At 42.5% G+C, this 22,223-nt stretch overlaps 1 protein-coding gene across 1 annotated transcript in view; it reads right to left on the bottom strand.

The window, feature by feature from the left end:
* rpgrip1 (RPGR interacting protein 1) overlaps window positions 1-22,223 on the bottom strand; it is a 106,503-nt gene that overhangs the window by 30,876 nt on the left and 53,404 nt on the right. Inside the window, exons 12-20 of the mRNA XM_051922475.1 lie at window positions 21,664-21,770; window positions 21,529-21,579; window positions 21,081-21,272; window positions 19,554-19,671; window positions 18,851-19,300; window positions 13,174-13,313; window positions 9,039-9,399; window positions 3,398-3,576; window positions 2,289-2,366 (exon numbers count right to left, since the gene is read on the bottom strand). Of these exons, the coding sequence (XP_051778435.1) occupies window positions 2,289-2,366; window positions 3,398-3,576; window positions 9,039-9,399; window positions 13,174-13,313; window positions 18,851-19,300; window positions 19,554-19,671; window positions 21,081-21,272; window positions 21,529-21,579; window positions 21,664-21,770 (1,676 nt within the window). The remainder of the gene's footprint in view (window positions 1-2,288; window positions 2,367-3,397; window positions 3,577-9,038; window positions 9,400-13,173; window positions 13,314-18,850; window positions 19,301-19,553; window positions 19,672-21,080; window positions 21,273-21,528; window positions 21,580-21,663; window positions 21,771-22,223) is intronic.

Below are 22,223 nucleotides of genomic sequence, written 5' to 3'. Positions count from 1 at the left end.
TCCATTTAACTAAGACTGGAAATACGGCCAGAAGTTGGCAGCAACAGGCTCTGAATGGGCCGTTAAACCATCTGGACACACTCTAACAGTACACACACTCGCATATGAACAATTTAGAAATGAACGCGTGTCTTTGTGAAGACCCAGTCAGAGATGGGTAGGGCATGAGAACTCCACACACAGACTTTGAACCCGTGACTCTGGAGCAGAGAGCTAGTCGTGCTAAACGTAACATTTAATGAAACGAGTTAAAAAAGCTTTCAGTTTTGGTATTGTAGTGTCTGATGAGCCTCGGTTTTGACACAACTCACTTTCATTTCTGTCATTTCTGTGTGTGTTCTTTCATTGTTTAATCTATGTGATGATGTTGTCACAGCACGGCTTTGAATGAATTTCTTGCCACATTTGTCAGCATTTGGTGACACATTTGCGTGGTAGTGACAATGTCGTTTACTGCATCCCCTGGTCACATGACGCAGAGATGACATGATAGTGTGTGTCACCTTACTTTGTCTATAAAAGATAACAGTGCGTGTGTGTGTGTGTGTGTCACCGTTATCTGAGTGTTGGACAAATTCTCCAAAACACATATGGTTTAAATTGTTAGAACAGACTGAGATTTTTATTGTTGTTTTGTGGTGTTTGGCCGGGGCAGTACAGTGGCGCAGTGGGTAGCGCTGCTGCCTCGCAGTTAGGAGACCTGGGTTCGCTTCCCGGGTCCTCCCTGTGTGGAGTTTGTATGTTCTTCCCGTGTCTGTGTGGGTTTCCTCCAACAGTCCAAAGACATGCAGGTTAGATACATTGGTGATCCTAAATTGTCCCTAGTGTGTGTGCTTGGTGTGTGTGTGTGTGCACCCTAAGGTGGGCTGGCACCCTGCCCGGGGTTTGTTTCCTGCCTTGCGCCCTGTGTTGGCTGGGATTGGCTCCAGCAGACCCCCATGACCCTGTAGTTAGGATATAGCAGGTTGGATAATGGATGGATGGATGTTTGGCCACACAGTTTGTTCTAATGGTGGCCCTGATCTTTGAGATTTCTCTTTGGTTTAACTCCGTCTCCTGATTTTTGACATTTTAGTCCTGGGTTGTGGCAATGTCGGGCCGCCCTAACAAGTTCTCTAATCAGTCATTCAGGTTAGTTGCCTGGAGCCTCCATTTCAGTCTCATCTACTGGCTGGACAACTTACAGTCAGCAGGCATGGAAAGAACCTTTTCGATCACGGCTTTAACTCTTTCAGGACGGCTGTTGACTTTTGTCGAGGGCAGATGTCCTTTTGTCAACACAGGTGGCAAAGGGAGATCAAAACTGTAAACATCGACAAAACTCACCATATTATTTGTAGGTAGACCCTCTTATTACAGGCATTACCTGGGGGGTTCCCATCATTTTCTACGTATTTCTGCACTTGAACCCGTAGATTCCAAGACAGTTTTTATCTGCAGGTTATGCAGTTACTTAACAGCCACTCACAGTGACCAGCACATACTGTATATAGTGCCTTGTGTATTGCGTGTTGTTTTATTGTCTTTATATACATCTGCTGTTCATATTGTACCACAAGTCAGTGGGAGACATACCAGTAAGAATTTCAGTGAACTCTTTTTGGTGAATTTGAATTTGTGCCTTTCGTATCCATCTGTCTGTTAACACCCCTCATATCCCCTATTTATTCCTTCATCCATACGCTCTCCCTGCTGTTTGTCGCCGCACACGTTTCTGCTGTCTGAGATGTGTGTGTTACTCAAAAGCCCACAAGGACATTAGCACAAATGAAAAAAACACACTTGTCATGATTCTCAAACTGCCAATTGCTCAATTTTTGACTTTCACGTTTTTAGCCAGACATTCAGAACTAATCGAGTGTGTACGTGACTGATGAACGGCTGTGCTCTTCGGCTGGAAGCAGCACACAGTCACCCACAATCCTTAAGAGAAAATCAAATGAGTGATGCAATGGGCAGAAGTGGTTAAAACGGAAAATAAAATGTTAGGTTATATCATTAAGAACTGTTGAATATAAATCAAGGGATGTTAGGCTCAAAATAGATAAAACATTAGTGAAGCCACGTATTGTGTGATGTTCTGCTCACCATGCTACAAAAAAGACATAGCAGCACGTGAAGCTGTGCAGAGGAGAGCAACTGGGAACATCCCAGGACTTAAGTGCATGTTGGACTGTGACAGACTCTGAGAATTAAACCTGCTTAACGTCTGAGTAGAGGAGACAGTGTGAGGACCTAATCAGGGTGTTCAAAATGACCACTAGAGCTTTACTGGAGAAACGGCCTACCTTTGGAGGAGGCACCTGGCCAGAGTCCACCTTGTTCATTGTGGGGGTGACCTGGATGGTTTGGGACGCCAGCTTAGTCTGAAAGAAAGGGGGGGGGGGGGGGGGTGACATAAAAAAGAAATGGATTGACTACTCCAGCTGCTCTTACTCCAACAGCAGAATGAGGAAAGAATCTACAGAGTTCCAATTTTATAAACATTCTCCCCATTGACAATGAGTTCTTTGGTGAGAGGTGAGACAGTTCAGTGCTACCTTTAAAGATGGACATGAATCTCATAATTGTCTGCAATATTTACAACTATGGGAGTTTGCATGATCTCCCCATGTCTGGGTGGGTTTTGTCCAGGTTCTCCAGTTTCCACCCACAGTCACTAAACTGGCCTCTGTCTGTGTGTGTGTTCGCCCTGCGACGGACTGGCACCCCGGGCAGGGTTTGTTCCTGCCTTGTGCCCTATGCTAGTTAGGATAGGCTCCAGCTCCCCCTGAGCAGGATAGAAAATGCCATGACACTTCCAATTATTAATACCATTTCAGTGTGGCAGAATTCATAGCAAGATGGAAGTCTGGATGAGGTGCCAGTCTATACACAGGGCCAATTTAGATCTTCTATTTGCCTAACTTACCCGTCTTTGTAAGGAAATCTCCACTAAGATAGAGAGAATGCCCAAATACCCCATAGACAGCACTTGTACCAGGATTTGATCCTCCTCACCTAAAGGTATGACACAGCATCACCAGCCAGCCTCTGTACCACCTTGCTCTAATGTGAGTTTGAATTTGAGCCATTAAAGTTGGCACAACAAACCAAAAATCCAATTACAAGAAGTGCCAATGCAGAAAGAGCTGGTACCACCTGAGCTGAGAGTTGAAGGCCACACTTAGTCAGAGGTAATCACTGCAAATTAACAATAAAATTGGGTTAGGATGGTACCTTGATTTGAACTGGTCATATTGCTGCAAATCTACAAATCCGGCCCCATCACATCTCAGAAACGGACCCCTGAGAAGTTTGTGATTCTGGTCTCCTAAGTGGTCTGTCTTGCTCATTTACCTTCTCACAAATGCAGTCTTCCTTACAGCTTGATTAAACGCCCTATGGCAGAACTTACCCGAGGCTTGGCGACTGGCACACGCTCAGTCAGTGGGACAAATTCTTCCCTTGGTTTGCTTTGATCTCCCGCGGGCCACTTCGTCAAATTCTCTGGAGGTGTGTATGGAAACTTCCATCTGAGTGCCACTTGAATGGAGCCCGCCGGCTGTCCTTCCAGGCCTTGCAGTGCAAAATTTCCTGAGGCACAGACAGTTGGGATTTTAGAGACCCAAGGAGCAGATTTTGGAGTTCATTCTCATTCAGTCATGCAGTACATGGTATGTCATCTGTGAAGATACTGTACGTAGGAAATTCTGGGGGATGCTGCTGTCAGTTTATGTGGGTTTGTGATTCCTTTCAATATGGTTTGGCAGTGGCATAGTATTTATGATTGTCTCTTTCTCTCTTTTTTATTTCTATCCTGGGTTGGACTAAAGGACTAAAAGTTGATATAAAGCAGGTCATTGATACGGGTCTTTCAGACCATTTTCTTCTACTTTTTAATATAGAAATAATGATAGAAAACACTCATGAGAAGCATATTGTTAAAAAACGCTTCTTTGACTCATCAGCAACTTTAAAACTTACAAACATTCTAACCAATCAGTCCGTTTATAGTGCCAACTATAATAGCGAGGAGAATGTAAATAGTAAGGTGGAAAGATTTAATACTAAAGTGAGGGCTGCTGTTGACATAGTTGCACCTGAAAAGACAGTTAAAAAATCTTCTAGCATTGTTATACCTTGGAAGACCCAAAGAGTGTCTGATTTAAAGAGAACATGCCGTAGAGCTGAGCGTAAATGGAGGAAGACTAAACTAACTATTGACTATGAGATATTAAAAGTTAAAATAACAGAATACAATAACACAGTCCGTCTTGAGAGGCGCTGCTATTTCTCTAAGCTTATAAATAACAATGCTAGTAATCCCAGAGTCTTATTTTCGACAATTGATCATCTGTTAAACCCAGGTAACTCAAAGGAATGCCTCCTAAGTACTTCCAGTAAAACCTGTGAGGCTATCGCTGTATTTTTCAATCAAAAAATTAATGATATTAGAAATAACATAGTATATCTCCCCAACACTAAGGATCCCCCGAAACCCTAGTACTCCATAATAAATAAATTAGAGTCTTTCACTAGGATAGATTTACCTGATTTACATAAAATAATTTCTCAAATGAAACCCTCCACCTGTGCCCTTGACCCAATACCAACAAATTTTTTCAAAGAAGTATCGGGTGTGCTTATTGATAATGTTCTTGACATTGTAAATTCGTCATTAGATACGGGGGTCTTCCCAGACTGTCTTAAGACTGCGGTAGTTAAACCCCTACTTAAGAGAAATAATCTCGACCCCTCTGCTCTTGAAAATTATAGACCCATCTCTAACCTGCCTTTCTTAAGTAAAATTCTAGAGAAGGCAGTCATTATGCAGTTAAATGAGCACCTCAATAAACATGCTATTCTTGATAAATTTCAGTCAGGTTTTAGAACAAATCACAGCACAGAAACTGCACTCGTTAAAGTAGTAAATGACTTGCGGGTAAATGCAGACAGAGGTCATTTATCTGTTCTCATCCTCTTAGATTTGAGTGCCGCATTTGACACTATTGATCATAATATTCTTAAGAATCGCCTTAGTCAATGGGTGGGCCTCTCTGGCAGTGTCTTAAATTGGTTTGAATCCTACCTGGCAGGGAGAAAATTCTTTGTTAGTTGTGGTAATTATAACTCAAAGACACATGATATTCTATATGGTGTTCCACAAGGCTCTATCCTGGGTCCGCTGCTCTTCTCAATCTACATGCTTCCATTAGGTCAGATTATCTCGGGACATAACGTGAGCTACCACAGCTATGCTGATGACACACAGCTGTATTTATCAATAGCACCTGATGACCCCAAATCTCTTGATTCGCTAACACAATGTCTAACCTGTATCTCAGAATGGATGAATAGTAACTTTCTCAAATTAAATAAAGAAAAAACCGAAATCTTAGTGATTGGCAATAATGGATACAACGAGGCTATTAGAAATAAACTGGATGCATTAGGATTAAAAGTCAAATCGGAGGTAAAAAGCTTAGGGGTAACCGTTGATTGTAATCTGAATTTTAAATCGCATATTAATAAAATCACTAGGACAGCATTTTTTCACCTAAGGAACATAGCAAAAGTTAGACCTCTTATATCATCGAAAGATGCAGAGAAATTAGTTCATGCGTTTGTCTTTAGTCGGCTAGATTACTGTAATGCACTCCTCTCAGGACTACCCAAAAAAGACATCAATCGTTTGCAGTTAGTGTAGAATGCAGCTGCTAGAATCCTTACCAGGAAAAGAAAATCCGAACACATTTCTCCAGTTTTGATGTCACTACACTGGTTACCTGTGTCATTCAGAATTGACTTTAAAATTCTGCTTATGGTTTATAAAGCTTTAAATAATCTCGCCCCGTCTTATATATCGGAATGTCTGACACCTTATATTCCAAATCGCAACCTCAGATCCTCAACTGAGTGTCTCCTTAGAATTCCAAGAGCAAAACTTAAAAGAAGTGGTGAGGCGGCCTTCTGCTGTTATGCACCTAAAATCTGGAATAGCCTGCCAGTAGGAATTCGCCAGGCTAATACAGTGGAGCACTTTAAAAAACTACTGAAAACACATTACTTTAACATGGCCTTCTCATAACTTCACTGTAATTTAATCCTGACACTCTGTATATCCAATTCATTATAATAACTATTCATTCAAAATTTGTACTAACCCCTACTCTCTCTTCTGTTTCCTTTTCCGGTGTCCTATTGGTGGTGGCTTGTGCCACCACCATCTACCCAAAGCACCATGATGTTCCAACAATGATGGATGGATTAAAAGCCAGAAGTCTGTATAACCATCAGCATCAAGTGACTCCGTGAGAACCCTAACTACAAAGAGGACTATTTCATTTATGTTAGGTAGAATGCCCAAAGGGGACTGGGCGGTCTCGTGGCCTGGAACCCCTACAGATTTTATTTTTTTTCTCCAGCCTTCTGGAGTTTTTTTTTGTTTTTTCTGTCCACCCTGGCCATCGGACCTTACTCCTTTTTATGTTAACTAAGGTTGTCTTATTTTAATTTATTTGTCTTTTATTCTTCTTTTCTTCATTATGTAAAGCACTTTGAGCTACTTTTTGTATGAAAATGTGCTATATAAATAAATGTTGTTGTTGTTGTTGTAGTCCATGGCTGTTTCTTTCTGGACTAGGCAGTACACTTTGGCTTGGATGTTCATGTTATGTACCCTTCAGTCCTGAACATGGCCCTCTTGTTATGGCCGATTCCCTCTGTGCCAAAGACAAAGTTAGATGGCACTTTATTTGTCCCAAGGGGGAAATTTGACAAATATAACAAACAACAACATTACTGAAAGAAAATGTCTGACTTGGCTATGATAAAAAGAGCAGTGACAGCCACAGTGAGGCTTTATTCAGGCCTATCACCACTGGTATAAAGGAGTCCCAGTAGCATTTCTCAGGGCACTTCTACCAAAATATTCATTGGTGATATGGTGCGTTCATCTGGATAGTACATTTTAGTCATGGGTTGTGGCCATATCGGGCCACCCTAACAAGTTCTCTAATCAGTCATTCAAGTTAGTTGCCTGGAACCTCCATTTCAGTTTCATCTACTGGTGGGGCAACTTACAGTCAGCAGGCATGGAAAGAACCTTTTCGATCACGGCTTTAACTCTTTCAGGGCAGCTGTTCTTTTGTCGACACAGGTGGCAAAGGGAGATCAAAACTGTAAACATCGACAAAACTCATATTATTTGTAGGTAGACCCTCTTTGCTAGGAGGACTGACACTTGTTGACTTGACGTTGAACCCCTTTGTGTGCATGAGTAGCGTAAACAATGTTTAGAATAGTAGTGACATCGGGTAAGAGATCGAAGTGAATGCGCAAAGTAAAATATTCTGTGCGTATTTAGTTATTTTTTGTGTATTATTGTTGAATCAGGGCGGCACGGTGGCGCAGTGGGTAGCGCTGCTGCCTCGCAGTTGGGAGATCTGGGGACCTGGGTTCACTTCCCGGGTCCGCCCTGCGTGGAGTTTGCATGTTCTCCCCGTGTCTGCGTGGGTTTCCTCCGGGCACTCCGGTTTCCTCCCACAGTCCAAAGACATGCAGGTTAGGTGGATTGGCAATTCTAAATTGGCCCTAGTGTGTGCTTGGTGTGTGGGTGTGTTTGTCTGTGTCCTGCGGTGGGTTGGCACCCTGCCCAGGATTGGTTCCCTGCCTTGTGCCCTGTGTTGGCTGGGATTGGCTCCAGCAGACCCCCGTGACCCTGTGTTCGGATTCAGCGGGTTGGAAAATGGATGGATGGATGGATGTTGAATCAGACTCTGATTTATCAAACTCCGATTTTTGATGCAGGTGATCTGGAGATCGAAAATGACAGTCAGGTACCTGCATCAGCTGATGAGTCCCCCAGTTGATCGTGCAGTTGACGCACCTACGGCAACATTCACCCTGGGAGGACTACGCAGACATTTATCAAACTCTGATTTGGATGAAAATGATCTAGAAATCAAAAAATGAAAGACAGGTACTGTACCTACATCAGCTGATCGATCCCCAGGTGATCATGGTGCTGAACTCACTCGTGTAGTTGTCATGCCTATGGCAACGTTTGCCCTGGGAGGACAACACAGGCGTAGATCCATGGGAGGCAAGCTGGCTGGTGGACCTCATCAAACGACACGGCGTGCTGGTGGACACTACGGATTACCAGCCAGCTTATGAGTGATGAGACAAACAGGTACAGTATGTAATAAGTATGTGAATTTACATACAGTACGGGCTCATGGAACACAAAACAGAGAGACAAATGTCATAAATAAGTATTTTATGTTGATGTATGTGCAAAACCATTGCTTTGGTAAGGAGACCTGGGTTCACTTCCCGGGTCCTCCCTGCGTGGAGTTCACATGTTCTCCCCGTGTGTGTGTGGGTTTCCTCCCACAGTCCAAAGACATGCAGGTTAGGTACATTGGCGATCCTAAATTGTCCCTAGTGAGTGCTGGGTGGGTGTGGGTGTGTGTGTTTGTGTGTGTCCTGCGGTGGACTGGCACCCTGCCTTGCGCCCTGTATTGGCTGGGATTGGCTCCGGCAGACCCCTGTGACCCTGTGTTAGGATATAGTGGGTTGGAAAATGACTGACTGACTGCCCATTGCTTTGTGTACTTTTCAGAAAACTACGTTTTTTGAAAATATATTCAGCCCTGCAACAAAAGGAAAAAAATAATTTGCCGTAAAAGAGTTAAGTTACAGCTGCAGTGATAGAAATGGTGCCTTATTTATTTCCTTTAATGATGTATAAAATGAGAAAATATTATCATTATGAAAACAATTGAGTTTAATTAAGGCCTAGCTGGAGAGTTGCTTAACATGTATTGTCGTCTTTGTTTATTATGTCTTACAATTAATTTTAAAATTAAACACCACATAGCACACCAAGGCAGATAAATGAATATTACATTATTACCGTATATTCAGTTTAGTTTTGCTACTTAAAAAAAGTTGCTAAAGCTGAATGACTATCTTTTATGAAATGTTTTATAATAAAAAGGTTACACGTGGTGACACCCCAGTCCTTTCTCGTCTTTTTACAGCATACTGACCTTTCACAGGTTTTCCTTGGGCCAGGGATATCAAAGGGACGCCAGCTTTGCCAAGGTACGCTGCTGTTTCTGGATCGGCGTCATCAAAAACATAAATCCAGAGTGTTTCAAATCGGAGGTACCTCTGGAGGTCAAAGGTCACGGGTACGTCAAAGCTGGCAGTGTCATTGAACACGGGGTCTTCACTGCAGGGTATGATGAGTGAATCATGATCAGGTATGTCATAAAACTTGTAGATGACGTAGGCATCTGGCACAAGGCCGGGCCAACGCGACTTCAGCCCACTGCAGCCCACGACTGTAACCTCCAGCTGGTTATGCATCTGAGTGTCTATCAGGGATGCTGGCAGAGTGGGGGCTCCCTGTAAATAATAAAAAAAATTACAACACAGTTCTGGTTTTGAACTATTCTACTGAAGTGCTGGCACTGAGTACCAAATGGATCCTCTTGTAGACATCACATGGGTGGGACGGGCATCCCAGCCAGAAGGGGGGATGACTCCTTACCTGGATGGGAGGCTCCTAGTAGGTAGACAGGCATCCCGGCCAGGGAGGAGAAATTAATCAGACCTGGAAGGAAGGGCCAGAAGGGATGGACGGACTGCCCACTGAAGATGGAAGAGGTTGCTGGGGGCTTTTTACTCCCCCAAGAAGCTAGATGGCAGCAGCCTTCCATGAAGGCACCCATTCAGGAACCAGCAGGGAATGCTGGGAGATGCAGTCCGGCAATACAGCCCTGCTGATGACCATGGGTGCTGCAAGGGGGCACTGTAGGGAGATGCACTCCCCAAGTTATAGGACTAGCATATGACCCGGAAGTACTTCCTCTGGGCAATCGCCCTGGCACTGGAAGTACTCCCAGGTCTTTAATAAAAGGGACTGCACTCCCATATCCTGGTGAGTTGGAGCTGGGAGGACGTGGAGTAACAATCGACTGGAGGAGGGCAGTGCGGTGGTAAAAGGAGAAGTATTGTGAAGAGAGAAAACTTGTGTGTTTGTGTGACTTTGTGAAGGAATTATTTAATAAACCGTCCATTATTTGAACCCGGGACTCGTGTTTAAGGGTTGACTTGCTATCTTTACAAGGACTGCTCATGTTTGCTGGACCAGGTGGAATTCTACTTGCAACATTGCAGGCTTTGTTGCTTTTACAGGTGCCCCTGCCACCAGCTCTAAAGCTACTCATTTACACGATGCAATGCCAGCTTACAGTGGTGGTGACTCGTTCCTGGCTGAGTGCAACTTTCAGTGCTGTTACATGTTACTCCCTACCTCCGCACCTCTGAAATGACCGTCCCCAGTCACCCCTTCCAGCTTTTTGAAGCAGTGTACAACTCTTCAATATGGCGGGGTGGTCTTTGTTTCTTTTGCAGTCGTTTGGCAGGTGACAGAAGCATATCAGCTGGGGTCTTGAGTGCTTTGCTGTTGAGTGCTGTGCTGTCATGTGGTGCAGCAGAAGCGTTAAACCCTGAACTTCTGTCTGCTGATCTGCCAATTACTGCCAAGTGAGCAGATTAACCTCCTTGTCTGGAGATGCAGATGTTCCGGTTTCTTGGCTGTTTTCCTTCATGGAACTAACACTGCAAACACAATTCCAGGTCAGGATCTCTGCTTTAAGGCCTTTCCTCCATTGCTGCTCTATAGCATCTCTGTGCAGTCAGAAGCTCTGTTGGTTTTCACTCACCCAGGACCTGAGCAGAAGGAGAAGTGGTGGTGGAGCTGCAGAGGTAGCAGTCCCTCAGCTCTCTGTACCTCCTGTACTGATGCTGCAAACGTCATTCCAGAACCTGGATCTCAGCCTCGATACTCTCCAGCAACTCCTCAAAAGAGCCTAGGATGTCCACTAAGGTCTCCGTGATACTCTGCACTTTGCTAAATCCTTCCATCTGTACCTGACTGGACTCTTTGTCCTCTACGTGGCTCCTTTAGGTGACTGGCGATCTTTTAAAGGATGGCTCACCTTTGCCACACCAGATGGAATTTTGCTTGTGACTTTACAGGCTTGCCATATTTATTGGTGCACCTGCCGCCGGCTCTGAAGCTGCTCATGTGTGTGATGGGATGCCAGCTCTTGCTATGGGTGACTCATCCCTGCCAGCGCCATTCTATTTCTATTACTATTGTGAAGTCTTGCATCTGATGATTACGGCCTGTGCCTTCCAGGTCAATACAGCAGTTATTAACATTTTATTCATCATTACTTCCTTATTTATTTCTTTTGGATCAGATGTGTACAGTATCTACAGTTAGGTCCATAAGAATTTGGACAGTGAAACAATTTTCATAATTTTGGCTCTGTGCACCACCACAATGAATTTGAAACAAAGTAATCAAGATGTGATTGAAGTGTAGACTTGTAGTTTTAATTTAAGGGGTTTACCAAAAACATTGTATGAGCTGTTTAGGAAAGACAGCCATTTTTATACATGGGGGCCATTTTCAGGGGATCAAAAGTATTTGGACAATTGACAGGCAAGCTGTTACACCGCCAGGTAGGAGCAGGTTCCTCATTAACAGGTAGAAGGTCTGCAGTTGATTCCAAGTGTGGAATCTGCATTTTGAAGCTGTCGCTGTGAACTCTCAATATGAGGTCCAAAGAGCTGTCCATGGAAGTAAAAACAGGCCACCATTAGGCTGAGAAAATAAAACAAACCCATCTGAGAACACTCGCAGAAACACCAGGAGTGATCAAATCAACCATCTGCTCCATTCTTAAAGAGAAGGAACACACTGGTGAGCTCAGCAACACCAGAAGGCCTGGACAACCATGGAAGACAAGTGTGCTGGATGATCGCAGAATTCTTTCCTTGGTAAAGAAAAAACAATTCACCACATTTAGCCAAACCAAGAACACTCTGTGGGAGGTAGGGAGGTAGGCCAGTCATTGCCAAAGTCTACAATCAAGAGAAGACTTCAGGAAATTAAAGTCGTTTACCACAAAGTGCAAACTTCTGGTAAACCTCAAGCACAGGAAGGGCAGATTGGACTTTGCCAGAATAATTATTTTTTAAAAGCCTGTCCAGTTCTGGAACAATTTTCCTTGGACAAAGGAAACTAAGATGTTGGAAGGAGAAGAGTATGGAAAAGAGAAGTAGTTTTTTAACCAGCTTAGTCCTGAATAGGGTTGTGGGGGCTGCTGGAGCCCATCCCAGCTGGCACAGAGCACAAGGCAGGAGTAAACCCTGGACAGGCGGCGGTCTCACACAGAGTTCAGGGCTTGGCTGACTGTACACTGCAAAAAATGAAATCTTAACAAGCCAGACAATCTTGAAAAGAAATAATAGATCTTGTTTTTTTTATTTTAAGAATAACTGACTTGAGTAGATTTGTATGTGAAAGATATATAATCTCATTTTTAGAAAATTTAACAAGTTAACAAGTTAAACTTTCTCACTATATTGGCAGATAATTTTGCTTGATTCTAATACCTTTTTCTTGTTTTTTATTTATTTTTTCTCATTTTTTCACACTGATTTGTTGCAGTGTAATTACACTCCAAACCAGGGGCTGGCGCTGTCACTTATTACATTTTCTCTTCTCTTCCTCCCTCTACAGACAGAATGATTGACAGACCTACCAGTGATGGCGTTACTTCCAGTTTCTGGCCCCTCCACCATCATGAGTCAGTCAAATCCCGACTCGCGTTTATTTTCTGTTTTGTACTTTGATTTGAGATCCTTGCAATTATAAGGGGATCACTCCGGTGTCCCAAATCTTCATGAGCTTTCTTGTTTTTGTTCTTCCCCTATTTCACTTGGAATTGACGGTGTCCAAACTTCCATTGCACTCTCTCATTTTGATGTTTGTGTAATTCTGGATCACTTCTGTAACGTAGCATATCAGAAATTAAATTCTTAAGTGAGCAACTCCAGTAACTTCTACTCATGTGGCCTAATTAAACTGCTCCTTCTAACCAGACGACCTGTTTGGACTTCTCCTTTCTTGATTGCTCTTTCCAGGGTTGGGTCATAACTTGTACTCCCTGGTAGGGGCCCCTGTGACTCTGATAAGTGGATGGATGGATGGTCTCTTAGACTAACCGCGTTATGACTGCCTTGCAGTTGAGTATCAGAGTTACAAAGCACTTCCGCACATTGTGTGTTAATGCATGTCCTAAAGGTGAGCAACCTCCATACCTGCCGCCCACGCTGTTGTGCATTCGCTGACAGGTAACCCAACGCTGTCATCCTCTTTTGGTGTAGACGGGTTGTCTCTTCGATGGGAATATGCAGGCGGGCCCAGTACTCCAACACCCCAAAAGTCTCTCCTCGTGGACCTTTAATAAGAAAAGTGTAGCCTGATTACAAGTCACTCTGGCACTATCACTGTGAAGCCATCTTGAAAACTCGACTGACCCCCAACCACAGTGCAGGGCACAATGCTACACAGTGCTTGGCTTTACAGAAGCCCCATTCTGAAGATCTTTCCGCAAGATATTGTCCTGCAGAGGCAAAAATAGATGAAGGTTAATCTCATGTTTACAAACTATAAAGACAAGAAACTCCCAAGGTTTTGTCAGGTGATGCAGCATGGAATTAACAACTCTGTGTTTGAATCATCTAAGGCAGGGGTCCCCAACTCTGGTCCTGGAGGGCCGCAGTGGCTGCAGGTTTTCATTCTAACCCTTTTCTTAATTAGTGACCTGTTCTTGCTGCTAATTAACTTCTTTTGAATTCATTTGAATTGACTTACTCTTGGAGACTCCGACCTCTTAATTAGCAGCAAAAAACAATAATGAGATACAAAATGAACCAAAACACGACCAGCAAACTGTGACTATAATACAATATCTGGAAATAAAAAAGGGATGTTGATCTGCTCAGGTCCACAAAACTTTTTAATAGTGCTCTTCGAAAAAAGAGAAGATTAACAATTTCAGAAATGTATTCTATTACGCAAAGACAGCAGCAACAAGCCATGGGATTAAAGAACGGGTTTAATTAACGGCAAGAGCCTAATTAAGGGACTGCTTGGAGTTTGAGGCTCTGACTTAGCTGGTCTTCTGTTGGCTCCCTAACGTCACATTTCATTTCTGTTTGGATGCCATTTAAGGGAAGAAGTGAAGCAATTCAGAGGAACAAATCTGAAAAAACAATTCAATTAAAATTAATTCAAAGTAAGTTAATTAACAGAATGAACAGGTCACTATCTAAGAAAAGGGTTAGAATGAAAACCTGCAACCACTGCAGCCCTCCAGGACCAGAGTTGGAGATCAGTGATCTAGGGGGTCTCGACAACACAGCTGGATGGAGGTGGGCGGCCCGAGTTACCTGACAAGGCTCAAGACAGACCCGAGTCTTAATTTTATTGACTTGTAGTTTGCATGGCAATATTTAAAAATGATTTTAACTAACTTAGACTTGCTTGGACTTTAGATATATAACTTATGCAAGGTCTCATGTTATATTACTGCAGTTATTATTAATTTTGTTATTTAATTTACATTCTGTTAAAATAATTTGCATTTTCCGTCCCTGCATAAGACATTGTTGGAGGGTAAAATCAAAGGAGGCCTAATTGCCGAGGATTGTCCTTTTTGCCTGTGCTCCATTTACAGCAGACTAAGATGCAAGGAATTAAATGGCCGTCTGCAAGATCAGTGGATCAAAAATCCCTGACATGACAACAACATCTTTAAACTTTATTTGTCATTTCGTAGCTCATAAAGACAGTTAGGGTTACTAGAGAGTTGGCCTCAAATACTGTAACTGGTTTGAAATAAGAGTAACATTGGACAGGAATATAAATAACGGGCTGGTTAAGTTTGCAGATGATACCAAGGTAGGTGGATTGGAAGATAATTTGGAATCCGTTATATCATTACAGAAGGACTTGGACAGCACACAGGCTTGAACAGATTTGTGGCAGATGACATTTAATGTCAGTAAATGTAAAGTATTACACATAGGAAGTAAAAATGTTAGTTTTGAATACACAATGGGCGGTCGGAAAATCGAGAGTACACTTTATGAGAAGGATTAAGGAGTCATAGTGGACTCTAAGCTATCAACTTCCCGACAGTGTTCAGAAGCCATTAAGAAGGCAAACAGAATGTCAGGTTATAAAGCACCCTGATGTGTGGAGTACAAGTCACAGGAGGTTCTGCTCAAGCTTTATAACACACTGATGAGGCCTCATCTGGAGTCCTGTGTGCAGTTTTGGTCTCCAGGCTACAAAAAGGACATAGCAGCACTAGAAAATGTCCAGAGAAGAGCGACTAGGCTGATTCCAGGCCTACAGGGGTTGAATTACGAGGAAAGATAAAAAGAGCTGAGCCTTTACAGTTTAAGCAAAAGAAGATTAAGAGGTGACCTGACTGAAGTATTTAAAATTATGAATGGAATCAGTCCAGTGGATCAAGACGGTGACTTTACAACGAGTTCATCAAAAACACAGGGTCACAGTTGGAAATTTGTTGAGGGCAAATTTCGCACAAACATTAGGAAGTTTTTCTTTACACAAAGAACAATAGACACTTGGAATAAGCGACCAAGTAGTGTGGTAGACAGTAAGACTTTAGGGACTTTCAAAACTCGACTTGATGTTTTTTTAGAAGAATTTAGTGGATAGGACTGGCGAGTTTTGTTGGGCTGAATGGCCTGTTCTCGTCCAGATTGTGCTGATGTTGCAGTGTATCACTTCAGCCTGTCTCCTCGACTGCGTGTCAACTCCACGGTCCCACTGTCCATGCTGTCCCACACTGGTTCCGGTCACCCACTCTCCACATGCTTTTCCCAGCTCTGTGAACTGCTGATCCAAGTGAGGGTCTCTCCCACCTCCGAAATGAATAGAAAGATGCTGCAGAGAGTGTCGTGAGAGCTTGATAATATAGTAAGTGATGTTTCATTCATTTTCTGCAAGTGGAAAGCATTGCAAATTATTGGGGCTTGTTAAATTATTTTGTTAATTTCTAAGTATGCCAGATTATGTGAAGAAATTCTTATGAAATGAGAGTCGATTATGCAGCTACAGTACTCTGAAGTGGTGTGGCCTTTCAAAGTGTGGTGTGTTTAGAGGAAACTGTAGAATATTGATAATACAAACGCCAATTACTTTAAAGTAAACCAATTATTTATATACCAGTTACTCTTAATGCCTTATTAAGAATTGTTTTTTTTTTCTGAGAAAGTTTACTATTATACAGCAGACATTATTATAATTAGAATATTTCAGATACTTTGAGAAATCAGAAACTCAATTTATTTACGGCCTACTCTCCTATGACTTGACTGATCAAATCGAGCGATTTGACTTACTTGAGTGTGACCCTTATACTTTGAGATTGACTTGAAACTTGAAGGTCAGGACTTGAAGCTAATTTAGGACTTAATCCCATCTCCACAGCTTGACCTTTGGGTTCCCAGATTTTAGGGACAACTTGGGGAGTTGGTTGTGGGAGTTCAGCTGCAGCAGATCCTGAGGCCTTTCCTGACTCTGTGTCTTTTTTCAGAGGAGGTTCCTGACCAGGGCGTGAAAGGTCCTTCTTGGCCATTAGGCCCCTAAATGTGGAGTTGGGTGAAAGAAAACTGAGAAACGTTTTGGGTGGGTCTGCTCAAGAGTGCCTCCTAAAGGCTACAATATGTTCAAAGAATAATAATCAACTGAGCCAGAAATTATATTTACTGGTTGTGTTATATTTCGATTAATGAGATACCTACTAAATTCATTTGATTTTTCTATCTTTTTTTTTCTATAAATCAAGTAACAATAAAGTGCAACCTGAAACCTCTGATCAGAAACACTCGAAAACAGAGCAAAGCGACACAAACAAAGGTGTCACAAATGGCACCACAAAAATTTTCACATAAGCCCAGGTAGAGAAGTCGCTTTGGACAAGCACGTCATTTTTAAATATTTTCAGGTCCATACTAAGAAGCAAAAAAGCGAATAAGATTACTGTTTTAATAAAAAACTAGGGGGCTCTGCCCTCTGCTTGCTTCACTCGTCAACCCCCGGGGATTTGTATGGGATCATCAAAGAATTGTTAGAGGCAGAAGATTTAGTTAAAAAGTAGTTAAAAATAATAAAACATATTAGATTGAAAGAAAATTATGTTTCAAGTTGCGTTTTAGGTATTCTTTACGTTATATGTTTTTCTTTGAAATTAACACGCAAATACTTTTTAAAATTTCACTTGTACTTAAAAACAATAGTTGGAATTAGCTTTTCGTCAATATCACATTGAATTTTGATTCCGTGTTTGGACTTGCATCGTGACAACACAACGTATAATTACCCGTGAGTGAATTTCGTTTCTTTCTCTCTAATAAATAAACCGAGTTTTTCAAATGTTTGTCACTGTGATCTGTTAATTGTCATAGCAAAAGCTATTCTAACAGGAAACTTCAAAAGTTTTAATACGAATGGCATATCAAGATCTCCTTTGGTGTCTAATGTTATCCGCAGAAGACGTATTGCATTACCTTTCTTGTCGCCTGTTAGAATTTTACATGTTAGAATTGTTCGACCAATTTTGAATACAACTAATCTTGTCCTATTGCATAGCCCATCATTCAGGCATAAATTACGCCATAACATTACGATACATCCTTCTTTCAACAGTAATTCAGCTGGTGGAAAAAAGACTGGATGGTGACGTGAAAAAATCTCATGGCAAAAGTCTCGTCTCACGGGAAAATCTCTTCGAAATAGTCTTGTCTCAGGATTATTTTATATAATAGAGAGACATGAACATGACCTACAATTCTACTGCCTTCTATTATTGTGTCTTTAAAACTATAATGGCTTGTTCGTAAAAAGGTAAAAAAGCAGATAGGCCAGGAAAAGAAAGATGCAAAGTATCTGACAGACTGAGTGGTCAGAAATAACTAGTGAGGGATCATGTTAACAAAAAGCAAAATGTGGGCCAAAATTCAAAAACAGAAAAGCAACCAATCAACACAAGGGACTTGTGAATAATTATTAAATCCAAAAGTGTGGACAGGGACATTCCCACGTCACCATGTTTTATTCTCCCGGTGACATGATGTCATTAATATGATTGGCAACCGCTCATTGAGATGGCCAACAATATGGTGGTGCCATGAAAAGACCTCAGAAAGCAAAATAACAACACATTAATATAAAAAAATGGAGCACAATACTTAATTAAGGAAAAATATTCAAAGAAATCACAACAATTGTGGATGAACTGGGCACATGGTGGGAACGAGCCCAGTACTTAACACACACTTCAGTTTCAACAAATAACTTCACACACATATGCACACCTTTGGGGAGTACCTGCAAAAGACCCCAAGAGACGTGAGGAGAATGTGGAAAGCTCATACAGATAACATCAAGGCATGGGACGTGAACCTAGGGAGTTGGACCTGTGAAGTGACCATGCTAACCATTTTGCCGCTATTTACAAATATAATTAAAATAATTAATTCACATTTAATAAAAATAATAGTATGTGTGTGTGTGTGTGTGTGTAGCAAATGACACACACATTTTAAGCAGTGGCCCTTTCGTATGAGAAGCAGTACTTCCATCACACCTACACTCATGGACACACTCATGCCTAACAGGTCCTCGACCCATCTAACACACACGTCATTCTAATCCAGCAAAGGAAGACAAAGTGAGAATGTCCCAACTGCACACAGACAGTCATTCAAACCCAGGGCCCAGTAAGTGCAAACCTTTACTGCCAGGCTACCAGCTGCTTTTAGTTTAATTCAGTTACGCACAATTTGTAAAGGCCTTATTTTCACTTTCTACCATGATAAATTGTAAGGATCACTTCATCAGAGCCAACCACTATATAAAAGGAAGGTTAAGGTAAAGTATGAAGAGCTTTGCGCTCACCTATTATAGATGCTTTTCCATAAACACGCTCCATTGCTTTCTCCAGAACTTCAGGGAATGGGATCTGACAGACACCTAGGGTGTGAAAGCTGGTGCCGTTGGCCACGTGGATTTCCAGCCTGGGAGAGGCAGTCCTCAGGTACTGAAGGAAGAAATCATCTAGCACCACTGGGTATTGGGACGTGAAATTGTACACTGGCTGCATTCCTCGAACCACTGGTGTTATTTGGGTCTCAAAATCATAAAAGGCCAAAGAGCAAAACGTTGTGGCGTCTCGGTCTTCCAGGATTCTCAAGGCCTCCGGTGTGAAATAAGCGCCGCCGATATAAACCTCTAAGAGGTTCTCCCCATGCCTCAGGGTGATGTTGTCCTCATCACATGTCTCTCCACTTCGTTGATGACTTTTACTCTTGTAGCACCTTGTGCCGTAGGCGATGTCTTTGAGTTGTGCTGAAAGAGATTTAATACTCGTTTATAGGGTCCTTCTTGTCACGTGTAGAGAGTACGGTGAAACTCTAATCACCATGCAGCACATTGCCACGCTCCAGTGCCAGGAATGAAGGGCCTAGCCCAAAGTCGAACACTAATAACTTCTTTAAGCTTAAACTTTTGGTGTCTGAGATTTCTTTAAAAATTAAGCTTGATTTATTTTTGAGGAAATCACGAAAGACGGCCAAAGCAAGTGAGGTGGACTTGGGCTTACCTTCCAGAGTCCCAATTCGCTGAGCTCTGATATTCAAAAGATGGGCATTCTGCTCCAACCTCCGCTCAAAGTCTTCCTTATCATCCTCAGCTTTCCGCATTACAGTCTGCAATTCCAACTGAAAAAAACAAGCGTTGCATCATGGCTGCTCAGCTCTCTATCTCACATGACATTCTGAAGCCATAATGGCTAAGCAGAAGCAGTACTTGAAGTGGCTGGGACCAAAGCCACACTAGCACTCCAGTCTGGTGCTAAACTGTTTTTTTGGACCCTAATACTCACCCAGCTTAATTTCTGTCTACTCAAGCTGAGAGAATGTGCGTGACCTCCACTCACTGATTCGTGACACCGTATTTTCATTAAATTTTTGCTCAATATGTCACCAGTTACTGTTTTATTTATAAGAAACCAAAACTAAGTTGTTTACATTTACTTATTTGGCTGACGCCTTTATCCAAGGTGACTTACAACATTTATGATACAACTGGTTACTTTTGGTTTTCCAATTAGAGCACTGGCAGGTCAAGAGACTTGCTCAAGGTCACACAGTAGTGGGATTTGAACCCCCAACTTTTGAAGTCCAAAGCCTTGACCACTACACCACACTGTGCTGCCTATGCAAGTGAATAGTGTGCATATCATACAGCTTTCTGCTCATGCTGCATTTTGTGTCATCGAAGCACTTTGTCAAGTGAGCAAACACCTTCTGTATTATCAGTCGTAAAATTTGATTGAACCGATTCATCATTTCATAGAATTACAACATGGATTGTGGTGACAGTGAGAAGGAAAATATACTGTAGGGTCTCCATTGCAAAAGCATGTTTGAGCCCTCTCTTTGTCTTATGGATATACTGTACACTGAGACACTAGAGAGAACAAAGAATGGGAAGACAACTGGACTAGATGGAACACCAATGGAATTATGGAAGAATCTGTGGGAGAAAGCAATAGATTTATTATGGGAGCTGATGTCAAAGATCTGTTGTGAAGAGATAATGCCAGCTCAGTGGAGAGACAGGGTTACTGTGTCTATATATAAGGAGAAGGGTGACATCCTGCATTAGAGAAATTGGGGGGGGGGGGGGGGCATAAAGCTGATATCACATACAATGAAAATACAGAAAAGAATAATTGATCAAACGCTGAGGAGAGATACAACGTTACAAGAAGAATAGTTTGTGTTTGGAAGTGAATCCTGACCTGATGAGGTTGTCCTCCTCATGTCTGGTTTTCCTCACTGATTCCAAATGCCAGTAATTTTAGGTGTGCACATGAGTGGTCTTTTCGTCAGACTGGCATACTATGAGGGCTGGACCCTGCTTTTCATTCTATGCCATTTGAAAATATTTGGCCACCAATCCTGAATGCCAGTAGAGTAAGAGCATTTCAGAACGAAGAACCAAGGGATGGACCATACCAGTATGTGCAAAGGAAAAACAAAAGCCTTCCAACCACAAATAAGCTGACTGTCATTATGAAAAGGTGGCACCAAAGCAGTATTGTGTCCATCGTCTTAAGGCTCACCTGGTAATCTTTGTTGATTTTGTGCTGAAGGATTAGCATGTCTCTGGTCTTCTCCAATTCCAGCACCGTTTCTGCATGGGATACTTGGAGATCTCGAAGTGTACGAGCTACTGCTGCTGGTTCAGACCCTTGGTCATCATCATCTTTCTGCAGGAAGTCTAAACGCTCATTAGCTCGTTGTAGCCTGAAGGACTAGACAAGAAATAAGATACAGCTTAAACCAAGATGTTCCCTGAAGGCTCCCCTATAACAAGTGACCAGTTATGACGGTTCTAACACCTGTGCAAATCTCCACTGTCCCGCCTTGGTGACTTTCAAATGAAGGTCTTTCTTACCCACCACCAGTACTGTACACCCCTTCATGTTGGACGCATACTTTACAGCTCACCAGTGCTAGAAGGTAACTTCTCACAATTTGGGAATTGTTTAGCAGAATTATTCTACTGACCTTAATCTGCATTAGGGTTTCACTTAGAGCCTCCACGCTCATGTCACACTCCTGTAAGGAAGAGTGAGAAAAGCTGCTGTCATGAAACTGAACATCCCAGTTTTGAGAAATGGCTATCAGCTCTTCAGCTCTCACCGAGGTGATGAAGGTGATCTTCTGCTGAAGGGAGCTCACATCTTCTTTCAGACGCAGCGCTTCCTGTTCTAGTGAAGAGTGCTTCTGTATAAGAGCTTCATGGGCTCCTGAGAAGAAGAATCAAAAGAATAACATAAAAAAAGAAAGAGAGAGTGTAACAATAAGAAGAAAGGGAGCACCTATCATCCGGCCTGTCACAAGCAGGGTGTGCGGGTGAGGCAGTGGGGGCCTAAATACATACAGTATATTGTGAGCATCATAGAAGAAGGACCGGAGTCCCCACAATTCCTTGTCCAGCCAGGATGCTATAATGAAAGAAAATGGATGGACGGGCATTCTGGCCATATTGCTTGTTGGTACCTTTCCCTGTTGGGAGGCCATAGCAGAAGAACAGAGGATGTCTGTTTCGTACTTTATCTACCCCCGGTAGACTAGGTGGCAACATTTCCATGGTGGAGCTCTGTGGTAAAGTGAGGTCCATGGCTGGTCGGCATAGTGTCTTCTGGTGGGGGCGTGGTAGCATGGCGAGAGCGATTCCCATGCGTGATGCAGGAGCAGAC

This window comes from Erpetoichthys calabaricus, chromosome 2 (genome assembly GCF_900747795.2).
Source record: "Erpetoichthys calabaricus chromosome 2, fErpCal1.3, whole genome shotgun sequence".
Lineage (NCBI taxonomy): Eukaryota > Metazoa > Chordata > Cladistia > Polypteriformes > Polypteridae > Erpetoichthys > Erpetoichthys calabaricus.
Note: the sequence above shows the minus strand (reverse complement) of the source record. Positions and strands in the feature narration are given on the sequence as shown.